Consider the following 24,616-nt stretch of genomic DNA (forward strand, 5'->3'; position numbering starts at 1 on the left):
GCAGGTTACATATGCCCTGAGTCCCAACTGTCTACTACAGCACGCTCGGACAGTGAGCTATGCCAAATACTTCACAGGAAGGTGCACAAAACCCATTAGTGGGCAATTATCAAATAACCTGCCCACAGAGGAAACTTCTTCCTTTCAAATAATGATTGGCTTATACACTGACACACAAAAGTTTCTATTCCTATCTGCTGTAATTGAGGATTATCTAATTATTCATATAAATGTCCAATCCCATTTTGACTACTACTAAGGTCTTGGCCACAGTGATATCTAATGGCCATGAATTGCACAATTAATTATGCATTGTTGTAAAAGCTTTGCAATGCACTGTGATTAATCGTTATATTATGGCACTTTTTCCAGACTGCCAACCAAATAAATGTGTTAATTGATTGGACGTTATGGATGGCCATTCCCAAGACCCCTTAGGAATAATACAATGTACATTGTTCTTACACGTTTGTTTTGTATAAATTAGGTCTAAAGTAGTGCTCAGAGTTTTTGGCCTGCTCTCCAGCCGCAGCTTGCTACCGAATAGCATATCAGCCAACAAGAAGATTCTGAATTGCATAACATAAGAAGTTCAATAACCTTCACAAGAGAGAATGTGTGTATTGTGTTAGGAGCTAATTACACAAAGTTTAACAGTTCAAAACCAATAAGACCTGACAGAAGACATAACAGCTCTAGCTAGTCCTTTCTGATGTAGACTCTGTAAATGTTTAAACAACATCTACATGTGAAAACATATACTGACACCCTTGCTAGAAATAGCTTAACCATTGCTGTCCCCTTCTACTGCTGGGCTCCCTCTGGCTTTTGTCCAATGGCTAAAGGTTCAGTTCACAGGAAACGACCCCAGGGTTGCTTTGTTCAACCCAACTTTAATCAGCTTCCTTCTCTGATTCCAACAAACCACTTCTGCTGGTGGTGGCCAGGAATAAAGGCCATTGTACTTTATATTATGGAGAGATAGGGCTGTATTCACAGCAAGTCATGACAAGCACTTCCTTCCCAAACATCCCATTCTCAAAACATAACAAACAGGAGCCAGAATATGTGTAGAGCAAATTAATGGAGCTGTGCAGATAAAACTGCAGCTTGCAAAGATAAAGGATGCTGGGGTCAGGAAGCAAACATCAGGGAAAACATCCTTCATCGCCTGCTCCCTCGGCTTTAAATTCAGAATATGTAGGAGGAAGGTTTAAGGTAAGGGTCTGGAAAGGCTACTCACCATACTGACAGCGGGGTCCCTGGAAACCAGAAGGGCAGCGACAGAGCTGAGAAGATCCTTCCATGCAGTTTCCTCCATTGAAACAAACTCCATAATTGCAGACAGCTGAAGGGGAGGGAAGAAGGAACAACATGAGATCATAATTGTACACACATTAAATTAACTTCAACATCCATTCATCATGAAGGCTCCCAGAGCCCATTATAAACGTAAACAGATATACAACCAATACACAACCAACCGCAAAATGCATCCCCCTGTGGATTAAATCAGAGCAGCAGTTTAATAGCACACAAAAAGAGTCCCCAGAAATCCAGGACAGGAGAGAAAGAATATCTGACCTTGTGACCATGTTTGCATTCGAAGCATTTACCCAAACTGAAACATGGAGGGGTGGGGGCGGGGTACTGAGGTTTTAAACTCCAGTCTTACAAAGCACCAAGGGGTCTTTAATGACTGTTTTATGCCTCATCTGAAAGGTGATTTATCCAGCACCAGTGATTTCCTTATATCCAATCTGGGGCATTAATTCCTAACTGAATCAGAAGAAACAATGCCACTTACTGAATCATCAACATCACTTTCTACAGTGCCTACAGATGGGTGTTCCTTGGAGGTACCCCATCTCAATGCTGACCCAGAATAACCCGACTTAGCTTGTAGAATACAAGGGGATCCAGAGGAAAGAATATGTGCCGTAGTTTACAACAACTGGGTTCAGTTAAAAGTGGGATCATTAGGATGAAGAAGGTGGCACTGCCCTGATTCTTCCTCTGCTAGGCAAGCTCCACTTTAGCAAAGGATTTCTAGAAAGCGGCAATAATTCCAGGGATGGAGAGAGGCTGGAATCTTATAAATGAGAAAAATCTCAAGCATCAGTTTTTTTTCTTTCAATTAATCAGTGTTTAACCTGTCCACGATCCCCAATCACAGAACACAAATGAACGTTTTAAAATTATACATTCTTTTTCAAACACATTCTTTGAACAATATTTCCCTGATTTATTTATCTGCCAAAAATGAGAGTCCAGGGTTCTGTTCCGTGTTGCTCCTGCAACAATGGCTGACATCACTAATGCCAAAAGCAGCAGGCAGGAACTACATTCCTTGCATTCCTTACCCTGTACTAAGGTGCTAGTGACTTCAACAGAAAACCTTATACTTGTCACAGTTAAAAAGCCTTTCAGTTCCCTTCAAAGCAAGGGCTGCCCACAAAGAGAGAAACAAGCACTTAGTATCATCTCTCAAGTGCATTTGATTCATATCGGCATTTGTGGGGGATTAAGCTCCAGTGTAGAAAGCATGAGGCTTGGAATGAGAAAAGTTCTACTCCTGGCTCTGTCATTGGGCAAGTTACTTCATCTCTCAGAACTTTAGTTTCTCTATCTGGAAAACTAAGGCTTGGTCTACACTACCCCCCCTAATTCGAACTAAGGTACGCAACTTCAGCTACGTGAATAACGTAGCTGAAGTCGAAGTACCTTAGTTCGAACTTACCTTGGTCCACACGCGGCAGGCAGGCTCCCCCGTCGACTCCGCGGTACTCCTCTCGCCGAGCTGGAGTACCGCAGTCGACGGCAAGCACTTCCGGGTTCGACTTATCGCGTCCAGACTAGACGCGATAAGTCGAACCCAGAACTTCGATTTCCAGCCGTCGAACTAGCTGGTAAGTGTAGCCAAGGCCTAAGACAATACTACTGACCCATCTCACACAGGTTTCGAGAGGCACCGCTCATTAGGTCACTTGTAAAATGCTTTGAGATACTTGGATGAAAGATACTAGGAAAGTGCAAAGTATTACTCTTTAGATAAAGTTTGTAAGGGACAAATTCTGGGAGGGGCTGAGCATCCACAACTTGCAGATCCTAAGCACCTCTCCAGATCTGGCTACACATGAATTAAGTGTATTCTGTGGAACAAGCTTACGGAAAGTAACATATCCTATGGCATAATCACATAACCAACATTTTGTTTCTAAAAGGACCATTAAAATCAGCTTGGTCTGAAACACGTTTTGCTCAAAGTTGTAGCTCATCCAATGTAATTACAGTAAAAGAGTGAGAATCCAAAGGGGCATTTTTATGAAGGCCCGGGGTTTATAAAAGCCAGTTGTTTCCCTGGACGAGGTCCATCTGCACAGAAACCATTGCACTGAACACAGAGTCGATGACAGCAAGTAGCTCTCTCTATCTTTTGTAAACTTCCTGTATTCTGTGCATAACAGCAGGCTGGCAGATTTCAGCCAGCTAAATGGCTTTAGGGCATTCTGCAGTGGAGCTTAAGGTCAAATGAATGAGACATGTACAGCCCTCCAAAAGTACTGCTATTCTGCAACTCCTCCCAAGCAGAAGAGCATGACCCTTATTCAGCACTGCCTGCACCTTCACTATTAAAAACTCAGCATCCTGGCCAAAACCCCAGCTCAGGTATAAATACACTCTGCCCCTGAAATGCCTCATGCAGTTTCAGTTGGATAGGATTTTCTTCTTCACTTCCTCTTCTAAACACCTCCATAGTGTTGCTGTGTGCTAACTGCTGCCTTCCAGCCTAGAGTTAGCTGTGTCTCAGCAGTGAGTGAAGTGATCTTCATGTATTTCTGACCTAATTCACTACGATGGTATGTGGCTTAATAAGTGCTTTGAGACTGTCAAATGAAAGGAACAATAGAAATGCAGAGTTCTTATTTTTCAGATAGCACCTTGGTGTGCGGGGCGCTAAACAGAAATAAAACTAGGTTCTTGCCCCTAGGATCTTACACTTTAAAGTAGACGAGACATTAGATTTATGATGTTCATAATCATTTCTATACTATGCAAATTATGTGCATTAGCAAGTTGTTTACGTGGCACTTGCCATTGTGAGGCTTGGGCCAGGCTTTAGGGCCACCATAGAGTGGTAACCTGAGAGCCCTGAGGCTGCTGCTACAGTGTGAGAAGTGGATGCCACCACAGCTCTGCCAACTGAACAGGCTTGGGTTAACATTTACAAAAACCCATACATGACTTAGGACCCTACGTCCCATTATCAAAAATGACTGAGGCACTTAGGTTTCCAAGTGCCTCATTCACTTCTGAAAATAGGATTTAGGTGCTTTTGAAAATTTTACCCTTGCAACCATCTGTGTCTGTGTGCCTGGACTTCTCCCCCAACCAGACAGTGCGATACTGCGGGAAGAACCGCCCCCTTTGCTAAGGCAAAAGTTATAACTGCGCTTTCTTTTCTTTCAAGCTGAAGAACCTGGGGACCACAATGGACGCAGCATGTTTGTTCTCATCCATGTGCCATTGGAAAAACACTTTCCCGTATGAAAATATCCATCAGTGGTAACTGCAACATATTGCACTTCTTGGCTTGCAAAGAATATTCCAGCCCCAATGTCCTCCAGAGCTGCTTCAGAGACCCAGACATTTTATAATACAGGTTCCAGCTACACTTAAAATGCCACGCAGCAGCTGCGCTGCAGTGGTGCATCAGTCAGTGACTCTCTTCTCACTGTAGTAAACCCGCCTCTGCAAGAGGTGGTAGCCCAGTCTTTGGTTTCCCCCCCTCCCCCAACTTTTCATAGCTCCTCCCCAGTCGGTGCTGCAGTGTTCACTGCAGGGCAGAACGGGGCTCCTAATCACAGCATTGTCAGAGCCTCCCCGCTCCCCAACAGCCGACAGGAAGCAGCAGCAGTGGCCTGGGACAAGCTTATCATGGAGTGAACCGGACCCTGATCCCTGCCCTGGGACAGCCATCAGTGAGACACCCCCCAGCCCACCACCCCACTCCCTGGGATAGGCCTGGCCCGCTAACCCCAATAAGCAGCTGCAGCCTCAACAGGGAGACAGAAGCAAGGATGCTGCACAACTTTGCCCACCCCCCTCCAGAATTTTTCTAACATGATATCCTTGGTGCCATTCCTTGTGCATTCAGCCTTCCTTGATGGAAGTGATGATACTTCTCTAAATACCCCCACATTCCTGCTCCCTCTGTGCCTTCAATAGCAAATTCTTTGCTTTACGGTTCAATTAGGAGCTCATTTCATACATTTTTAGAGGTGTATCATCTGATTGCTGGTCCAGTTCCAAATTTCAGAGCAAAGTGATCTCATGGCTCCATCACACTGCTCTGCTGACACATGTGCAGCTCAGCACAGAGAGAGGCAGCATGTGTTCCTGTTTGAAATGTGTCCCGTCAAATCTTCAGAGAGATCCTTTCATTGATTAAACAGGTGTTGCACTGGAACCCATGGGAAAACTAAACAATGAGTAACTTCACAGGTACTCTGGAAACTACTCTACAACGGATACTTAAACAGATGATGCTCTGAGATTTGGGGCTTATAATAAGTAAAATGTTAATCTCCACTGTCTAGAACTTTCAAGGTCTGGAATTCTGTATTATATGTAAAAAAAAAATTCTTTTTTTACATAACTAAAAAAAGGTGAGATTTGAAAGTCAGCCCTAGTTTTAATAATGCCTCACGGCCACTAAAAAGCTGGGAACACGAAGTCTTGCAATCTACTTGGGCTGGATGAACTCTTCATAACAATTTGTTCAACAACTTTAGCAATGTTTTCTCTCCATGAATTATCTGCAAACAGCCAGATTCATGTAATGGTTTGAAGTTTTCCAACAAAGAAGTATCATTCCTTACAGATTACTTACACCAAGACTATTGCTTTGGGTATTCATTATTCCATCAGATGTATATATGCAGCATCCGTATCTGTATAACACCACCAATAGGTATCCATACTACAAAACTGTTTGTGCGGCCATCCTGAAAGCTCTTCATGATTTGGGGAGTCATTCAATCAGAGAGCAGAAACATTACCATATTACACAGGTGACCAATCACACAGTACAAAGAGCGAATACTCTAAGCAGTAGTCACAGCACATGGTTCATGAGAAATCCATAGGCAAAAATATAGTCACTTAATCCTTTTTGCTGGAAATCTTAAATAAACATTTATACAAATCTGGCCATTTGCTGATAACTTATGAACAGAAAATATTACTGAATTTGGTGAACTGTTTGTTATGAATAGCGATTTTATATTTTACTGCAATGATGCTACAGCTTTGTTGTTAGCAGAGTCTGGTAAAAAGGAGGACCCATTTAAGTAATGAAGATAAGGATGGTTTTCATGATGATTTGACTAACTCCACAGTACTGGTTAGGAATAATTATATACAAGTACATTAGCTCTCTAATGCACCTTAAAATGCAATGCAATATGTTTCATTTATGACTTTTTGATTAGTTCTTTGTACAATTCTCCATCAACTCTTTCCTAAAGCAAAGGTAAATTTGTATCCACAGCTGCTTTTCCTGGCAATTCTTTGCTGCTTTCCCTCCAAAAAAATGCATTAGAATTGTTAGGTGTGATCTACCTTTTGAGAATCCATCATAATGAAATGCTAACATTCCAGGTGCTCCGTTAGCCTGTGTCTGATCAGCGTATCCAGTATGGTTCCCAAGCAGACTCCCAGCACTTCCTCTACACACTTTTGACAATGCATTGAGTGGTTACAATGAGTCTGGAAAGGAGGGAGTGTATCTCCCCTGTTTCCTGTCTGGCACTGTGGCTTTTTTCTGGTTAGTCTTCATATGGTCTCATTTTCTGATTCCATCTTTCAATAAAATCTTAATTTCCTTTTGCATTTCTTCTTATTGTTATTGGGAACGTATGTCCACTTCTGGAATCTGTCCCCCATATTTCTGGTGGAATGAATCCATATGCAATCATTATTTTTGTTCGTTTGTTTTAACATAAACAACAGCTATTTCCTCTACCAGTGAATTACCTTGGTTATTTACTCTCAGAACTAGCCCTGTCCTTGAGGGAACGTCTCTACGGAGTAACTGGATATATTCATCTTCATGGACCATTCACTCCCTGGCCCTTTCTGTTGAAAGTGCCAATAAACAAGAGGTGGGGATCATCTAATTGTTAACTGCAATGTGAACACCTATAGATTGGCAACTGGACTGACTTCACCAGTTCACACAGATCAGACATTAGATGGCAAAAACTTTCAGTCACTACCAGCTAGGGAATCATTTGAACCAGAGACCGAGAGCTGAAAAGCTGCATTTCCCTTCCCAGCCCCTGCAGCCAGCTAGTTTCTGGGTGAAAAGCGTTGCTGAAAAATAACTGGTTAACAAATCAAGAAAATTATACTCCCCCAAAACATCAAACCGTCCCCGAGTGGAATGCGTGAAAGACCAATTACATCAGAGCGGATGGACTCCTGCATCTTGCAGCAGGAAGACTGCTATATAATAACTATTAAACCTTCTCTTTCAAGGCTCAGGATATTTTGTCCCTGAGAACCAGAGATTAAATATGCAATTAATTCTCTGTTTCTCCAACTTCTTCTTTTGGAATTCCAATGGAACCCTGTTCTCAACTTGCTGCTTTCCACTGACAAACCCAGTGTGTTTAACTCTCATTATGCATTATTTTGAGCAAAGAATTTGCAAACAGCAGAGCTAGTGTTAGTGTTTATTGAGCAAATACTGAGTGTTTAGAGAAACACAGATACTCCTAACTGCTTTGCTGGCTGGGTGATAGAAAACATGGCACCAATGATATCATCTACTTGCTTGTGGGTTAATATGACTGGACAGAGTCAAAATTAAAAGAAGATTTGATCCTGTCTCTATTAGTCCTCTGGGGATGAACTAAACTGCCGAGGTTATTCCCCACAGTTAGGCAAAATAGTCAGAACTATGACTGTACAGGATAGTATAGCACTAAGGGTCTTAACTATTTCGTAAGTAGGCATTGTCAAGAATTTGGAGGGTTTGGTTTTTATTTAAATCAGCAGAAACTACTTTCTACTGGATAGTCACAGCATCACCATTCTAGCAGGTGAGAAAATGAAACTGAGCATAAACAAAAAGTAAAACTGAGCAGTCAAGTTTCATTGTTCTAGCCAAGTCAAGTGCAAAAATATACATAGACAGTGAGCATTCAAACAAGTTTTTGAAATCCCTTCTTTTTCATAATCTAAATTATTAACACCATAGTTAGGGGAAACATTTTTAAATATGGAAGGTTCTTTCCCCATTAAATGTCTGATTCCTAGGATTTACCTAAGCACAAAATAATTAGTTAATACCTCCCACTAGGATAAAATTAATCTGGACAGAATTGTGTAAAATAAGAAAACAGACAGCCTTTGTCTCTTTCTTTCTTTCTTTAAGTCCATACAAAGATTTGGACTATAAAATTGTCTAACTGGGGGTCTTACAATGCTGTCAATCTCTGTAGCAGTGGACTGTCTCCTCCCAAGAGATCATATCCAGAATCACAACTCTTCTGAGCAGGACATAACAATGGTTTGGGGTGGGTGTTTCCCTTCCGGCTCTCCTGTCTTACTACTACTTCAGTCTCCTTCTCTCCGTCACCTCATAACCATTTCTTGCACTGACTAAACAAATTCTGTAACAGAGTCCAAAAATACGCTTTATAACGGAAGTGGATACTAATACATTTCACAAGGGCAATCACAAGCCAGATAATTATTAACACAGGGCAGGTAGGGGGTGGGAAGTGCACATGTATCTGTACATGGTACTGTATGTCTAGATGAGTGAGAAAGTTTGCAGCTTTGTGCATCTGAAACAGACCTCTACATAGTTCCTGATCCAACAGTTCTCACTCAGTCTTTAACTCCAGTAGGACTTTTGCTTGAGTAAGGAGTGCATCCTGGACAAGACTGGGGCAAAAGCAAGAGTGCAAAATGATGTATTACAGCTTATGCATTCCAGAGAGGAATGTACTGCAACCGCCAATTCTGTCGTGATCATCCATTTTAGGGGCCCTCCTGTCCCATTGATCCAATTTATGAGTCCAGAGACCATAATTATTCAAGTAGTTGAAATTACAAGAGACAGGGCTGGTGATCCAAAAATTATTGGCTCAGAAACATTAATTTACTAGAACTAGCAGAGAAAGCAAGTGACCCTGACAAACATTAACGGTTCAATGAAAGCCAAATGCAGCTTAGATTGGGGTTTGGTTCAGATTGTACTGGACTCCTTTGACTAACATGGGCTGCTGTCCTGCATAATCACTGAGTGAAGCTTGACTGCCAGCAAAAAGTGTCACCTCGCAGACATATCGTGAATCTTTATCAGACCAAAACCCTGTTCCCAAGGAAGCAAACAGGAATCTTGCCACTGACTTCAGTGGAAGCAGGGCTGGGCTGAGAGAGAGACAGAGACAGAGAAGCCTTGTCTATACTTCTCTTTAAGAAAGTTACCTGCTGCTGTCATCACGTCATTCATGGCTGCAGCTGAGCCAGTGCTGAATACAGTTTAACTACAACTGTAGCTATGGACAAAGCACACTAAGCACCTTTCCAGACACTATCCTCAAAGCTTGCTCAGAGCAGGCATATATCGAGTTCTGTCTGTGCTGGAAAGTTAGAATTCTCCTTCATCTTTTGGACTGAAAATATAATTGTTCCTCTGTCATTCACCTCCCTCTCCTAATTCCTGACAATATCACAGTTTGTTTGCAATGTAGCTGTAGCCCTTTTGGTCCCAGGATATTAGAGAGACAAGATGGGGGAGGTGATATCTTTTATTGGACCAACTTCAGTTAGGGAAAGAAACGAGTTTTTGAGCTACACAGAGCTCTTCTTCAGACCTACCCTGAGGAAGAGCTCTGGGTAGGTCACAAACTCATCTCTTTCACCAACAGAAGTTGGTCCAATAAAAGATATCATCTCCCCCACCTTGTCTCTCTAATATCACAGTTTGACATTCTAACTCAGTGATGATTTAGATACCTGGTTTGATGTTATTCTATTTAATCTTAGTTGTTCCTCAAATCCATCAATGAGTCCAGGTGACATAGAGGTGGTACTGAGGAAAGCAACATCTGATGCTGACAGACTTTATTGTTGGCTTTTGTTTAAGTATATAACACTTTCTCTCTCTTGGGAGCACTCCTTTTGCTTCACAGTTTGGGACTGATGCTTTCTTAGGGTGCATCTAAATACACTAAGACTTGTGGAGAGCACAGGGGTTATTTTTTGGTTTGTTTTAGTTTTGTCTAGCACTAGTATGGCTATCAGCAGGACTACCTACACAAAACCATGAGAAAAATACCTGAACTTACCATTACCAGCACCAATAGTGCAAAAAGTCCTACTGTAATGAGGCTTTAATTACAGTTTCAAAATTTCATCTTTGAAGGTTCTGCTCCACTAGGAATTATTGATATTGCCGAATGCTGTTCTCTGTTAAACAATCATCATCATCATCGGATTCCCAGTTTGAAACTTTTGTGATCACCAGCTTGTCCCTCTTCCAAATGTACTAACTTTAGTGTCCTGGACTCAGGTTAAAGAGAAACTTCAAGTTTTTCATTTGCCAACATGCAGCACCTTACTTCACGAAGAAATGGTTGAGGAACGCACCGATTGTGAACCTATTTATGATATAGAGTGTCCTCCTCCATCTCTTTGCCCCTGGGAAATTTCATGCTGACCCAGAAGTTTCTTGTGTGTTTACGGCCACCCCTTGTAAAGTGTCTGTGATTCTACATTAATACTAACTGAGACAATAGCAGCAGCACCTGCTGTCATCATCTGTGCTCCTCAATGCAATACAAACATTTGTGGAAAGGCAATTCTTGCAGTACTGCTGGCTCTGTATTTATGACTTACCATAAAGGAAAATGCTGGAGAATTAAATACATCTCCAGCATGGCTTCATACACTTTGGTAACTGATCGTCTTCAGCTATTTAACGATGTTTGTAAGGCTCTGAAGGGACGATGGTGACACCTGCTGGCATGATGGTCTGGGCTCAGCCATGGGCACCAGCACATGGAAGAACTCCACAGCAGACAAGCACTAAAGCCAATTCAAGCCCTAAGACGGAATTGGTGCACTGCCCTTCTTCACTGTCAGTGACCAGGCACACAAAAGTGGGTGATTAAAACACAGGCAAATATCCTAACACCTGGGGTCCGCTGAAGAGCAGTAATCACCCAATAACTGTGTAGGTGGAATAGCTCCTATCCCCATCCCTCCCACCTACCACTTCTCTAATTCAGCAGGAACCTCTCTAGTTCCTATCTGGTTTCAAGGATTCTGATGCGCAATTCCTGGGAGGTCCTATTCTTCACACATTCACTCCCAAGATTCAAATTACTAGGACAAATCAAAGCAGTACACTGTGCACTGAGTGTGCATTACTCCCTCCTGGCAACATAGCAATATCCAGTCTGTGCGTTCCCCCTTTCCCCGTCACCCAAACTAACAATAGTCACTATTAAAATAGCAGGGCTAATGGCTCTCCAATTCACGTCCATTTGTGCCATATTATAGTTAGCAGGGATGCTCCAAAAATGTCCCCATAATTCTTGCAGATACAATCATTTATATACAAAAAATAAAGTATTTGCACGTGGAAAATGTGCAGTTAAGAGCATGAATACTTATTTTGCACATGCCAGCAAGAGGCTTTGCACACACAAATGGATGAAAATACTGTAGTCAATGCAATTTCAGAAACCCTTTGAAAATTTGCTTTTAAAGACACACTCATTTTAAGACAGCATTGTGCACCACTAGGACACAGGAAACCAAAACCACACAGGTATCAACATGCCAGGTGTGGAACAATATCTCTTCTCTAGCTCACAGCACTGCTAATGCTTGCACAGATAGGAATGTGACCTGCATGGTAGCAATACGACAGGTGACCAGAGAGAGGTGTTTGCTTGGGCACTACGGGTCCTCTTCCTTTCCCTCCTTGCCCCATTCCTCCTCCCAACTCCTGTGTCCATCCTATGGAATGAACACAGGGAATCTAACACAATGTGGCCTTTGTCTCATTAACTGGTGCCATCACTCCCCCGTACACACACACACACACTAAAAAATTCAGAACGTTGAAAAGTTTCTTAAATTGCACAGAGCTCATTGTCAGCTCACTTCAGATTCGCTGAAATACGCTGCTTCTTGAAGTTGGACTGGAGAGATATAAATCTAGACTGTGACAGGGCCTGATGCTGGGAAGAAATGTAATTATGTCACCTGGAGCAACACAAAAGGAACATCTCTGAGTCCTGGCAAAGCAGATCTAGGTCAAGGGACGGGGATGTGCAATGGAACTCTGCAGAGTCACCTGGCTCCAAGGAGCAGTTCACAGGGCCTTTTAACTTCTTGGCAAGATGGTAACTAGCAGATCTGACATAGGAGCTTTTGAGAATCAATCAATCAATGGTGTAAAGGAGATCAAAGCATTTTTTATGTGAGCCCACAACCAGAGAGTAAAAGGACAGAACAAAAACTCCAGCCTGTGGTGAAGACATATTTCTGCAACAGAGAAGGAGTGGGAGGGGGAAGGAAGAGACAGGCCATGTGTCAGATAAGCACCTGAAAGGAGTACATGGAATCTACATGCTAAAATTCTGTGTCTAGGCTGCAAATGTTAAAAATAAAGAACAGGAGTACTTGTGGCACCTTAGAGACTAACAAATGTATTTGAGCATAAGCTTTCGTGGGCTACAGCCCACTTCTTCGGATGCATAGACTGGAACATACGGCAAGAAGATATTTATACATACAGAGAACATGAAAGGGTGGAAGTAGCCAGACCAACTGTAAGAGGCCAATCAATTGAGATGAGCGATCTATCATCAGCAGGAGAAAAAAAAACTTTACTTTTTACTATTTTTTTTTTTTTTTTTTGCAGCTTGACCCAAAAAATCAAGGAATCTAAGGAACAAAGCCAGTACTTTCATTTACGTCCTTAAGAAGCAATGTACTAGAAGAGAAATAATGTTAATTAACAAGGTGACTGATATACAGCAGCTGACATCATTGAAAATTCAGAGGCATTTCTGCCCTAGGTTTTCAGGATTTGTATTTTTATTATACAATTAGGAATATTTATTGTAAATACATACATACATTAAAGTTCAATGGTTCCTGCTGCTTACTACTCAACCAAAATCATAATCCATTCTTTGTGATATCATAATGTTCACCACAGCAATTGCCTGTGATGTTCAAAAGAAAGAAAAGAAAAAAAATGAGGATTTCAGGTGGGGATTAAGCAGCAGGATTGGGTGAAGTCTCAAGGAACAAAGAGCCTGTTTTCATGCACATGTCCTTAGCGGGGGGAGGGAGAGACACTATACCAGAAAAGACAGAATTGTGTTTAACTATACTGTGCTTCATGGAAACTTTGGGAGCAAACAGCTCTTGAAATCACAGTTACCTGATTGTTAACTCTTATTATCACTCTGACTTGTTGGCCTTGTCTCCCACAGAGATCCACAGGATTAGACTTTATAACTCACTCAGGTATGTAAAATGTAACCAGCTGGAGATTTCCAAGGCCCAGGGGATACTGGCTGTGTCTACAATGAGCTTTTTTCCTCAAAGCCTCCCAGCATGGCTATAAGACCAGTCCAGCTCCACCCGTGGAAGCAGCAGCAGCAGCAAGAGTGCTGGGGTCAGCCAGCTGCTCTGCATCCATCCCTTCTTCCAAATACACTTTTCAACACGAATCAACCAACAAAATACATCTGCTACCAGTCTGGGACCGACTCTTTGCTGGTCAACCAGTGTATTAAGTGTCTGAATTATATTTGTCTGAGAAAACCCTAAAATAGATGGATCTATCTGTATTTTCTGTATAATTAAGGGCTGGATTCTGAGCGTATATTTCACTCTCACTAAAGTAAACAGTAACTTAAGACGCTAAGGGACAGATTTGTAAAGGTATTTAGGTGTTTAGTGAGGTTTTCAGAAGCACATAGGTGTCTACAACTCCTTGATTTCGATAGGTGTTTGGTGCCTAGGCACTTCTGAAAATCCCACTAGGTGCCTAAATACCTTTAAAAATCTTTAAGGCCCCAATTTCTGAGAGCATTTGGGTTTTGCTCTGTTCAGCTTTGCAAGGCCTAAGTGACTTCATCTGTTAAGTCCCATTTTCAGAAGTGACTTAGGCACTTAGGAGCATAAAGTTCGCTGCTTGTCAAGTTTAGACATTTTTCTGAAAGATATGCTCTAGTTCAAACAGGAATTAATTCAGGAAGACCCCTGGCCTGTGTTATGCATTGGTCAGACCACATGATCACAGTGGCCCCTTCTGCCTTTATAAGCTATGAATCTATGAAGGCTGAGCAGAGCAAAGCCTAAATACCTTTCAAAAGCTGGGCCTAAGCATCTTGTATAATTGAGTCTTGAAACTGTAAGACCCAGGAGGAGGCACCACTTCTTCCTCTACCCAAATTACAGTACCAAGCACAACGATGATACTGCACGAACATCATCTCCATATTCTCCCAAAGGACCCTAAAGCATTACACAAATTATATAGCTGCACCACCACTGATATGCAACCACCTCGAAAATGGAGCTTGGCAACTTGACAGACTACCCGCACATTTGATCTGCTTACAACACTTCTGACTAAAAAGGCAGCGTGCATCTAAAATGCATCATCATCACGCAGAGGAGACTTGTTCCCTGCTGTCTTAGACATGCCAAATCTCCTGAAGCTCTGCTCTCCATAAAACATCCCTCTATTTTCCATATTGGAAAGCAGGCTGTATTTGTATCGTGGAGGAGGGGGTACGTACCCCATCGGCATCATCCCAGCCCATCCACTATAACTATAATAAGCTGCATTGTCACTCACTGCATCCAGGGCTGGAATAGTGCTGTGGGTTCTTGTAATGCTCAGGGCTGGAATGTTAATAGGCAGAAACAGGAGAAAGTAGTGACTTATTGGCCACCCAGTGTAAATCTTATCCTAGCTCCAGATCAGCGGGAGAGCGAGAACTGGCATCCTGTTATGCACTGAACTACCACACTTTAGTTTCTGTATTATGGTTGTTTCCAAAGAGAAACTAGAAAGGGAGTTTATGGGGGTTGTAGCACCAGTCAGTTAGTTAAAATAAAGCAGTGGCGAGAGAAAGAAAGACACGACGCCAGACACTTCGATGCATGTGAGAGATCACTACCTCTTACTGGGAGTTATAAAAAAAATAGACCATGCTTGCCCTCCCCCCATTCACCATGTCCCAATGAATACCACGCAGTCCTTGGCAGTCTCAGGGCAGCAATGCTTTAAGAAACAATGACAACTATGTGGTGAGCCACAATCCCTATTTCCCAATTATGTTTCTAGTCTCTCACTTGGCACTTCTAGGAACCTTTTATTGGAGGATCTCCAGGCACTTTACAAATACTAATTAACTAAGCCTCAGAGTGCTCCAATGAAGTATATATTATCATCCTCCTCACGTGTACAGATGAGCAAACAAAGGGGCAAAGAGATTACATGACTTGCACAAGGTCAGTCAGTGGCAAAGTTGGAGGCAAGACCTCAAGAGTCCTGACTCCAAGGCCTACTTTCTCTAACCATTCGATACAGTAATTCTCACTTAATTCCCTAGACTGCTCCCCATTATCCCTCAATATTCTGGTCAATATATTGTGTTCCCACTGGAACTATACCTACGTTGTAGAACTGCAGTGCTACTGACTATCGGTATATAATCAATACGAGATTTGAGGGCCTCTCACAAGAAATCAGCTATCATGTGTCACAACAACATTACCCCAGGCAAGCATACAAGAGATTTATATTTAACAGCACAGTAAGAGGCGCCATAACTATTCTGTAATCTCTGTAGGGTGACCAGATGTCCCAATTTTATAGGGACAGTCCTGATTTTTGGGTCTTTTTCTTATATTGGCTCCTATTACCCCCCACCCCGTCCCGATTTCGCACACTTGCTGTCTGGTCACCCTAAATCTCGGACTGCAGTAGATCCAGTTGCCCAGACTCAGCAATGCTCCCTTGGCTCAGGATTACTCTTGGAGAGGTTAGGATGCGCTCCCCAAGACCACATAGGACAGTTTAGCCATAGAGGCATTTTGCAACATCAAGGCTGGGAGTCAATTGATGAGCTTTTTGGAGTAGTGACAGTGTAATGGATACAGCTGGGAAATGTCAGGGTTGCTTGGAATTAAGATGAAAATGCAAGTATAAAATCAAAGGACCTACGGATGAGCCCTTAGCAGAAAGGTAGAGGGAAGGGAGCTCTGAGCAGATAATTTCCATTGATATGGAAAGAGGTATCAACCATAAACAGGAGGAAATTATTCCAGTTCTGTGTAATGGCTTAGTGAGGCTATATTAGGGACACATCTTAGCGGCCAATCCTTAAAATTACATTCTTTGTCATGTTTGATTATAATTCTCTTATCGTGGTGTTTTGTCAGACTGCAGTCAATTATGATCCACTACAAAATGGAGAACTAATTTCCCCATTACTAAGTTTCCTGCTATTCTCATTTTACCACTGATAGCTACATGCATTAAATATTGACTCCGATTTTCCTACTGAAACACAATTGGCTTCCTAAATTCCCACTGTATGCTAGGTCCTGACATTGTCCTTTATCATGCTTTTCCTCCACAGCGTAAATTCCTCCTGTTTCACCACACACACACACACACACACACACACACACACACACACCTGACACAAAGAAATAACTTCATCTATGTTAACTGCTTGCATTTTTTCTCTTCTCCTACTAATTCTCTGTGGGTTCAGTTCTCTACTCAAAGGGTTATTACATAAGTGAATAGAAGGCAATAAATGCTGAATATCAAGAAACAATTCCGGAGAGTAGATTATTAGATTGCTGGAGTAGTATCACAGGGAAATGGTGGATACCAGTTCACCTCTTCTTGTCATACGGGAAAGACATACACCTGGGTCCATCCTTAAATGGAGCTTGGTGTGCAATCTCAAAATAAGTGAAAGCACAAAAATCTCACAACAAAGATCAGGACAGACTGACCTCTCCATCACAATGACTAAAGGTTGAATCTGTTGAAGAGGGAGAGGGAGAGATGACCACCCAGGTAATTCAACCCCAACCAACCCAGCAAAGAAGATCAGGAGTACCTGGAGAGGAATAATTTAGTTTTGTGATGCTGGTTTGTTTCTTGGAGATGTGCTCTGAGTGTCACATCTTTAACTCTATGTTACAGGAATCAGTAATAACTACTACAGTTCCCCTTTCTTTCAAAGGCGCTAAATCAGCTATATCTTGGTGTCTCTGGAGACTCTCTTTAAAATGACCATCAACTGGTCAACTGAGCCCAGCAGAATTCCAATTTTTCTTAAAGACACAGTGTCATTATTTAGCTACACTTCACAGCACTATAAATGTCACAATTTGTCCCGCCTCTGTACCTGCTTCAGGTTCAAAGGGCTCAGGCAGTTAACTCTGAGAGGCAAACATTCCCTTGTCATGGAGCGGAGTAGATCATGACTGGCAAAGCTGAGCTGTATCTTTACCTTGATTTAAATCCCATTCTGACCCATGTCTGAACCCCCACCTTAGACCTTAGAGACATTATAGCTGAAATACTTAGCCCGGGTGCTAGTTCTTGTTTTAGAGTTTAAGTATTTGACCGCTTTTTATTTTCTCCCCAAAAGACTGCTTAATAATACAAAAGGTAGCATTGACGTTAAAATACCCCTATACCCAGACTAATGAGACTGTGATGAAATGCTGCCTCAGAAATCCATCAATCTTCTTAGCTAATGTTTAAGTCATTTTTTATGACTATGTAGCCTTGGGTGTCATTACAAACCCATACATTTTACCTGTGGAGAAGCTCAGAAACCCACTCATAAAAATCAAGTTCTAGTGGCTCCCCTTACAAATGTCAGTTTTTATATATTCCTTCCAAATGCACAGGTCTTTTTTCCCCCCAAAATATAAAGACAAACTGACCAAGTATCTATAGATATTTTCCTTGGGACTTCCTATCACGGATACATTCCATACTGCATCTTTAGTAAAGTCCCACAACGTTAAAATATCACCAGTACTCTAGTCCTACAGGAAGAGAGCATCTTTTTTTAAGAGGACGTCAATATTATTCAATGGAATTCTCTCTGCACGCAGGAAATAACGTTCAGACCCGGTGGAACGTTAAGGCTCTTCGGGTTTCATTCTCTGATCCTGTGAGATCTCATAAGCTAGATAGAGTCAGGTTGGCTCAGTGTTTGGCTGTGCATCCACAAGGAACCTCTAGATGCTGCATGGAGTGGTACTGACAGTGCAGTAAGTGATGGTCTTCCCTACAAGTCAGTACAAGGAAGGCCCACCGCATGGTTCTAGGGGATACTGGAAATACGTGACTAGATATGCGTTCTACTCCTGACCAGGCTCCAAACTTCCTCTGAGGCTTGGACAAGTACCTTCACCTTTCTGTTCCTCCTTTTCCCCAACTGTAAAGTGGAAATAATAATAATATCCTATTCCATAAGGGGCAAAAGGGGCCTAAAAGTCCTAATTCACTCACGCTTGTAAAGAGATCCTCAGACAGAAGATGCAACATATGGTTTTCCACTGTTACACAGTGCAGCTCTTTACTGTTAAACAGTTCCTACATTTCATCCCAGGCATGGCTGCTATTTAATGGATGAAATGATTGTTGTGTATAGACTACAAAGGTTAATTAGAATCTTTCATAAAAGATGGTATACAAGTTTCATATTGTATTACACTATGAAATGGACAATAGCTACCATATAGAAATACTTGCTTTTATCAGGGTTATGTCTGACCCTGGGGGGTGAGAGGGGAGGGGGAAATCACTATTCTCTGGCTCATTCCTTGGCAATGTTATTTATATTTAGGCATGAACCTTAAAGCCTAAGTGAATACTTAACCCTTCCCTATCTGATAGGAGCCAGTCCAGCACTTCCTACTTCAGGAGGGCAGAAGCTAGAAAGCAAGCACTGCAAGAAGGACGATGAGCCGCAGGCCCTGGGGGAGGCCACCCCATTGTTGAGCAGCTCCTGCCCAGAGACAGCCCTCACAATTCCAGCTGGTGAGTAAGGGCGCAGGGCTGCAGAGAGCTGCCTGGCGGCTGCAGGGCTGAAATAACAAATCTGTGCAGCAAAGGCTGCACTCACCAGCTACTATCAATGGATTGTTTTGTCATTGATTTGTGTGAGTATGTCAGGTGACATCGAAGTTTACAGACAACTACTCATTTAAATGCAACCCTGCCAAGCCCACCTATTACTGTTTCAAAAGACAAGGGGTAGAGGCTTACAGGAACATAGTAGAATAGGTTTCCTGGGAAGTCAAATACAATAGAATAAAGTTAACTGAAAAAAAGCATTTTCCATACACTGTACCACAACATACATGTTCATATGAGTTAAATATGGAAGAGATCATCCAGGACAGAAGATAGCTTTTCAAAAGAGGATACATCAGATCTTTAACCAAAATTATACTTGATCCTAGGCAAAAGGCTCACCCCACAGTATTCTTGCCAGCAAGTTAAAGAAGTATGGATTGGTTGAATGCACTATAAGAGGAACAGAAAGCTGGCTAGATCGTCGGGCTCAACTGGTAGTGATCAACAGCTCCATGTCTAGTTGGCAGCTGGTATCAAGCAGAATGTCCCAGAAGTTGGTCCTGGTGCTGGTTTTGTTCAACATCTTCATTAATGATCTGGATGATGGGATGGGTTGCACCCTCAGAAAGTTTGTGAATGACACTAAGCTGGTGGGAGAGGTAGATACGCTGTAGGGTAGGGATAGGGTCCAGAGTGACCTAGACAAATTGGAGGATTGGGCTAAAAGAAATCTGATGAGGTTCAACAAGGACAAGTGCAGAGTCCTGCACTTAGGACGGAAGAATCCCATGCACTGCTACAGGCTGGGGACCAACTGGCTAAGCAGCAGTTCTGCAGAAAAGGAACTGGGGATTACAGTGGACAAGAAGCTGGATATGAGTCAACAGTGTGCCCTTGTTGCCAAGATGGCATTCATAGGAGCACCGCCAGCAGATCAAGGGCAGTCATTATTCCCCTCTATTTGGCACTGGTGAGGTCACATCTGGAGTATTGCGTCCAGTTTTGAGTGCCCCATTACAGAAAGGATGAGGACAAATTGGAGAGAGTCCAGTGGAGGGCAACGAAAGTAATTACAGGGCTGGGGCACATGACTTACGAAGAAAGGTTGAGGGAACTGAGCTTATTTAGTCTACAGAAGAGACAAGTGAGGGGGGCTTTGAAAGCAGCCTTCAACTATCTAAAGGGAGTTCCAAAGAGGATGGAGCTAGGCTGTTCTCAGTAGTGGCAGATGACAGAACAAGGAGCAATGGTCTCAAGTTGCAGTGGGGGAGGTCTAGGTTGGATATTACGAAAAACTATTTCACTAGGAGGGTGGTGAAGCACTGGAATGGGTTACCTAGGAAAGTGGTGGAATCTCCATCCTTACTGGTTTTTAAGGTCAGGCTTGACAAAGCCCTGGCTGGGATGATTTAGTTGGGGTTGGTCCTGCTTTGAACAGGGGGTTGGACTAGATGACCTCCTGAGGTCTCTTCCAACCCTAATCTTCTATGATTCTATGAACAGAAATACAATTTAGCCCTCTGAACTGACAAAACAATAAGCTTCCAGGAGCCAAGGGGCAAAGTACACATGAAAGTCAACCTATTAAGGAAATTAAGTTGTTATACAAACATATTTGCTGTGGACCAAACCAACACACCTTACAAAATAATCAAGCCTTCCCTCATGAAGACCTGGTACAAGATTTTTTCGGAGGGTTGTGCAGCCCATGGTTATGCACCAAGCAGAGTTCTGACATATTTGCAGAATAAAAACCAACAGCTGAGCGTGGCTGCCAGAGTAGGTCCTGCTGAGTGCTGTTTAACTGCTCACTAGATGATATGCTAAAGCTAAACGGAGCTGGCAGCGTGATATGTAGTTCAGTGCAGGGTAACTCACTTTGGAGTCTTTAATAGGCCATTTGTGACTAATAAAAGCTCCCCTCTTAATAAGGCGATTAGAATTTGGCTGCTTTCTATGCACCCCTTGGGGATGCTCAAAGTGCTCTTTCAACCCACCTCAGTCTGATAACCACCCCCACACCAGACTTAACATTTTATTCTCCCTCTTTAGCCACAATCAAGCCTGTGCCTCAGAACCTGGAAGACAAACGAGAGTCATTAATAGCACAAGAAATGCTGGCACTGAGACTGGCTTGTACCCATCAAAAAGTCATAAAGTACTGAATCACCCACTAAATCTTTCTTCCTGTTCCTCCTTGTTTTCCCTCCTTTTCGCCATCCTCAATTCCTCTCCATCCTACAGTTTCATTCTCTGAAATGGAAGGAGTTAGCAGGGGTGCCCAGACACAGTGTCTGTTACTGAACTCCAATCATTCCATTCAGGTTAAGAGCTACCAATTGTACAGACTTGACGAGACCCAACTTTTCAGCATCCTGGAACTAACAGTAGACATCGTGAGGCTACCCAGACACACAGGCCTTGTATTGCACAGCAAGGACCTTAACTACACTATTCAACCCATGTGGAATTTATGTGACATCTCAGATGTCATCTGAAACTAATAGTTTTAGCTCAAAAGTCAATCTTATCAGTTATCATTAAGGAAAGGAATCTGATACCATACCATGAGTGAAAAAGGCTGTCATGACTTCTGACCTTTTCCCTCTCTAAACTGGGCTGTGCGGATGAATGGCCCAGGACAAAGGTGGGTGAAAATGCAATAAGGAATGACATGGTAACAGAGCTGCAGCGAAGCAGCATGGTTTGACTTAAGTCAAAGTGATTTAAATCACATTTTAATCATGATTTAAATCATCAAGCAGGAAACCTCGATTTAAATAATCAATTTTCATCTTGTTTTGCAACTGTATTTTTTAATTATTTTCCTAAATAAAGTTTCTAACCAATGAGACTCAATCTATTTAAAAATATGTTCATTTACAAATAAACATAGCCCTTTACACAAAGTTTGGTACTTTTTCCTAACCATATGAACACAGTATATCTATACATATTTAAACAATTACATAGCTTAACACACATTTATTCAGATTATTGTTTACATATTTCATTATATTAGAAAATGGTGAATAATGCACTTATTATGTGATCATTTTTACTTGTGATTTGTATCAAGCTCTATTTGGGTAGAAATTGGCATTCAATTAAAAGTGTATAAAAACAATATTGTAAAACTGGTATATTAGTTAAATAAAAAAAATTTTAAAAATGTGCTAGACAAGAAAAAAAGCAAGTTTATTGAGTCATTCTGCATTTAAAACTGATTTATTAAACAAAAGGAAGTATCTGTAATTAGTAAATTGAGCTGATTGTTTCTGGTGACCATGTCCTTCAAGACTTTAGAACTAGTAGATCTCATTCTCTCACACCTAGTTTTTCTCATAGATTGGACAAGCTTGCCTTTCAACTCTTGATGGTTTCTTAACTTTGACTGAACTAGTCATTCAACTGAACTAGCAGAATAAACTGAAATGAAAAAAGGCTAGTGGTGTCAAAAGCTGGTAAAAGGAATTCAACACTCTCTTCCAGGTGCTTTAGCCAGTGACTGCCACTAGTTCAGAGGTTTGACTTTTAAAGAACTTCTGCAGCAAACATGTACACCTTAATTTTTATTTATTTACTTTTTATTTTATTTAAATGTAGTTTAATTACAAGTAGTTTAGGCCTTATCATAATTTCAAATTTTAATTTTAAGTAGATTTATCTTAAAAAAGAAAAATGGATTAAAGTAAAATAATCCAATTCAAATTTTAAAAAATCTGATTTTTTTAATCAATCATCACTTGTTTTCCACTGTGAGCAGAAGGGAGGAGAAAAAGCAGGTAATCCACAAGGGAATTGAGCACTACACATTTATAAGGTGAGATCTGACAACTCCTGGGAAAGTTATAAGCCCAGCAGACACAATTGCAAATGGCACAGGGGGAGGGGAATAGCACGGAAATCAAATATTCCTCAAGAAATTTTCAAATCTCTGAGGAGCATTAATTCTTTAGACCTCTTCCTTAAGTGACATTTTACAGGGTGTTTCTATGAAACTTTCCATCCATTTCCTAATTATTCATTCCCAGCAGAGATGCTGAACTCTGTGGGTCGTTAAGCAGGTCCCAGCCTGATGGTACTGCATAGGCCATTCTCACACCTCTAAATACTTGGACAAGCACATTTTGGAGGCTGGAATAAGCCCTCAGTGTTTCAAGTCAGCTGTAAGCCTGCTAAACAAGGAAGAGGCAGAGTGTGGTCTCAGTTGCCTAGGCAAAGCACTCTCCTGCCAGGCAGGTAATACAGCCCTGGGGGAAGCACACTCTTCAGGGTTGGGTTAATAACCAGGCAGATACCGGGGCCTTGGTCTCCCATAATATTATTTAGCAGATCCTATCGTACATCAGATACTACCTCATGACTATGAAAGAGGGAAACTACAGGCATGGCTAAGCTATGGGCACAAGTATAAGAACACAGGGAGTATAAGAACAAAGTTACGGTAATAGAGCATCATGCGCTTCTGCTTTTAGACAGACGGAGGGGTTAGCCTCACAAAAGCAAGCGAAGAGATTTGTAAAGGAGCATTCAAATGCCTGGAGGAACAAGCATACTGCAGTGAAGAAATGTTAAGTCAAATCGGAAGACAGAAAAAGATGTTCTTGTTGGCTTGATTCTGCCTTACAGTTCTAATTATATTTTTACCACTGATGGCCTTGCCCACATGTCTGCATGGAGCAGGAACAAGATCTATTACATCTCTGAGGACAGACACTCAACTAGAATAATTTGGCATAGCTCCATTACTTCAACATAACTACATCAACTGACACCAACTGAGGACCAGGCCCTGAGCCTTCCGTATTACATGAGGTAGTTTCCACAGCAAATCTTGCAGAATTCACAGGTTACTGGGCAAACTTCTCTGTCAAAGTAGTTCTTCATTAATACAGTTTATTCAACTCATTTCCTCTCTCCATCCTGACCCCTCCCCTTCTGATTAAAGGATCCATAAAAGTCTCAACAAGAACCAAAAAAAACAAAAAGTTCACATTAGAGAATGGGGGGACTGGGCAAAAAAGTAATTACACCCATGCAAGCCAAAAAGCTGGAGATGCTACAGGGCACCCTCAGGACAGAATATTTTGATACATGAAAGAACAACAGACTTATACATCAATCACAATATGTTGCTGATTGAAGCAGAAAGCCTGGATACACGTCACTTGCCATCCCACAGAGCAGTGTTGAATGGTGGGTAGATAGAACATTTAGGATAAACAACAGCAGCTCTCTCCTATTGTGGTTGACAGTGGTGTGCCAACTTTAGCCACCAGGCTTAAGCACTCTGTTGTTGCTGCACCGGGTTCTAACAAAGTTTGATCAGACAGCGCAGACTGGACCAAACCATGTTATAACTGGGGCCAAAAACTTAGTCTATAGTCCTTGTCTAATGCAGTCATGATTACAACACAGCTGTCTCCTAACACA

At 41.9% G+C, this 24,616-nt stretch overlaps 1 protein-coding gene across 2 annotated transcripts in view; it reads right to left on the bottom strand.

Annotated features, from left to right (window-relative positions):
- Positions 1-24,616, bottom strand: part of MEGF6 (multiple EGF like domains 6) — a 251,091-nt gene that overhangs the window by 194,540 nt on the left and 31,935 nt on the right. For both annotated transcript variants that reach the window (XM_054008952.1, XM_054008951.1), the window contains exon 4: positions 1,244-1,348. In XM_054008952.1, coding sequence (XP_053864927.1) covers positions 1,244-1,348 — 105 coding nt within the window. The remainder of the gene's footprint in view (positions 1-1,243; positions 1,349-24,616) is intronic.

The sequence above is a fragment of the Malaclemys terrapin genome, chromosome 19 (assembly GCF_027887155.1).
Source record: "Malaclemys terrapin pileata isolate rMalTer1 chromosome 19, rMalTer1.hap1, whole genome shotgun sequence".
Taxonomy (NCBI): Eukaryota; Metazoa; Chordata; order Testudines; family Emydidae; genus Malaclemys; species Malaclemys terrapin.